Here is a 1,551-nt window from a genome sequence, read left to right as displayed (position 1 = left end):
ACTAGCAGTCGCAGCACTAAACTCATCCATGGTGGTGTCAGATACCTACAGAAGGCAATAATGGGATTTGACTTGGAGCAATACAGATTAGTCAGAGAAGCTTTACACGAAAGGGCTAACCTCCTAGAGATTGCCCCCCACCTTTCTCGCCCTCTGCCAATCATGCTTCCTATATACAGGTAATGTACTTGTGTAATTTTTTATGTTGCCATAGTGTATTGTGATAATGATTGCTGATGTCATTTTGTTCTTACTATTGTTATCATTAATTGTTATTACTGTTAGCACCATTGTACATGTACATATATGTACAATTATATTTCTACATGCACTATACATGTAATATTGAAGGGTAATATACATGTACATGTATTTATTCATATTTCTTATTGCTTTGTTTGCTCCTTGTTTTATTTCTTTCTTGTATTAAATGTACAGTACATGTACAAATCATTATGCTCATAACTTGAAAAGTTAAAGTCGTAATCTGCTCAAACTTTCTACATAGCTTAAGTACATCAATACGTATCAGAAAATTTAATAAAAATTGGGAGTAATTTTTGAGCCATTTTTTGGAAAAAACCATGGGCATGGATTTTTTCAGAAATTGGCCAGTTTTAAAAATGGTCATAACTTTAAAAATTTAAGTCGAAATCAGCTCAAACGTTCTGCATAGTATCATCTGTGCAGTCTGCACACACTCGTGTCTAATTCAATACTATTATCATTATAAGTAATGGAATGAGAACTGCATTATCTAAAATGTACGTGTGTATATCATATTTCAATTAATAATGTCACGCATTTAGTCCATCATGTTGATAAACACTACAATGTGTCATAGTCAGAGGGGATTTAATGATTGATAATTATATTTTTTATCATGTTTTGTATATGTTTTGTTGTGTAGCTGGTGGCAGGTTCCTTATTTCTGGTGTGGTATCAAGCTTTATGATTTTGTCTCTGGAAAGAAACTGGTCAAATCTTCATTTTATGTATCCAAAGCCAAAGCAATGGAGGAGTTCCCTATGCTACAGAAGAATCGGTTGTGTGGGGCACTCGTCTATTATGATGGTTAGTCATAAACTTTATGTCTGAATTTAGTTTACTCGAGTGTACATGTACATGTACATGTACTGTATTCTAACCACTTTTATACTTGTATGTAGGTGGGCATAGATACATACATGTACATGTAACTACAATGTACACACATGTAAATGTATGTGTATGTATGTGTACATACATGTATACAATGTCATTAAATATTGATTGAGGGACAGTTATTTTAAAACTATGATTATTCTTACTATTTTTTTCTATGATCATAATATTCCACCTACACGTATAATTAAAAATGGAATGTCTCATAATCACTATTAATTAAAACAGGACTAGCTGTTTCAGTTACTGCTCCGAAACATGACAACTTTTACTACTAATAGTTGAATGTATAGTACATGACATGTATTGAACAATTAACATACTGAAAGCTACTTGGTATCTATAAGTATATGATTTAAGCATTCACATACATGTACATGTACATAC

General features: G+C 32.2%; 1 protein-coding gene across 1 annotated transcript; it reads left to right on the top strand.

Moving 5' to 3' along the window:
* Nucleotides 1-21: 21 nt before the first annotated feature.
* On the top strand, nt 22-1,074 carry LOC109592603 (glycerol-3-phosphate dehydrogenase, mitochondrial-like; the record flags this gene model as incomplete). The annotated part of the gene is made up of 2 exons (XM_020008013.1): nt 22-179; nt 911-1,074. Coding segments are annotated over exons 1-2 (283 nt in total), but the record flags the coding sequence as incomplete, so codon positions are not given.
* Nucleotides 1,075-1,551: the final 477 nt, after the last annotated feature.

This window comes from Amphimedon queenslandica, unplaced genomic scaffold (assembly GCF_000090795.2).
Source record: "Amphimedon queenslandica unplaced genomic scaffold, v1.1 AMPQUscaffold_4612_Cont23410, whole genome shotgun sequence".
In the NCBI taxonomy this organism is placed as follows: domain Eukaryota; kingdom Metazoa; phylum Porifera; class Demospongiae; order Haplosclerida; family Niphatidae; genus Amphimedon; species Amphimedon queenslandica.
The sequence above is the reverse complement of the archived record's forward strand: the minus strand, read 5'-3'. Positions and strand labels throughout refer to the sequence as shown.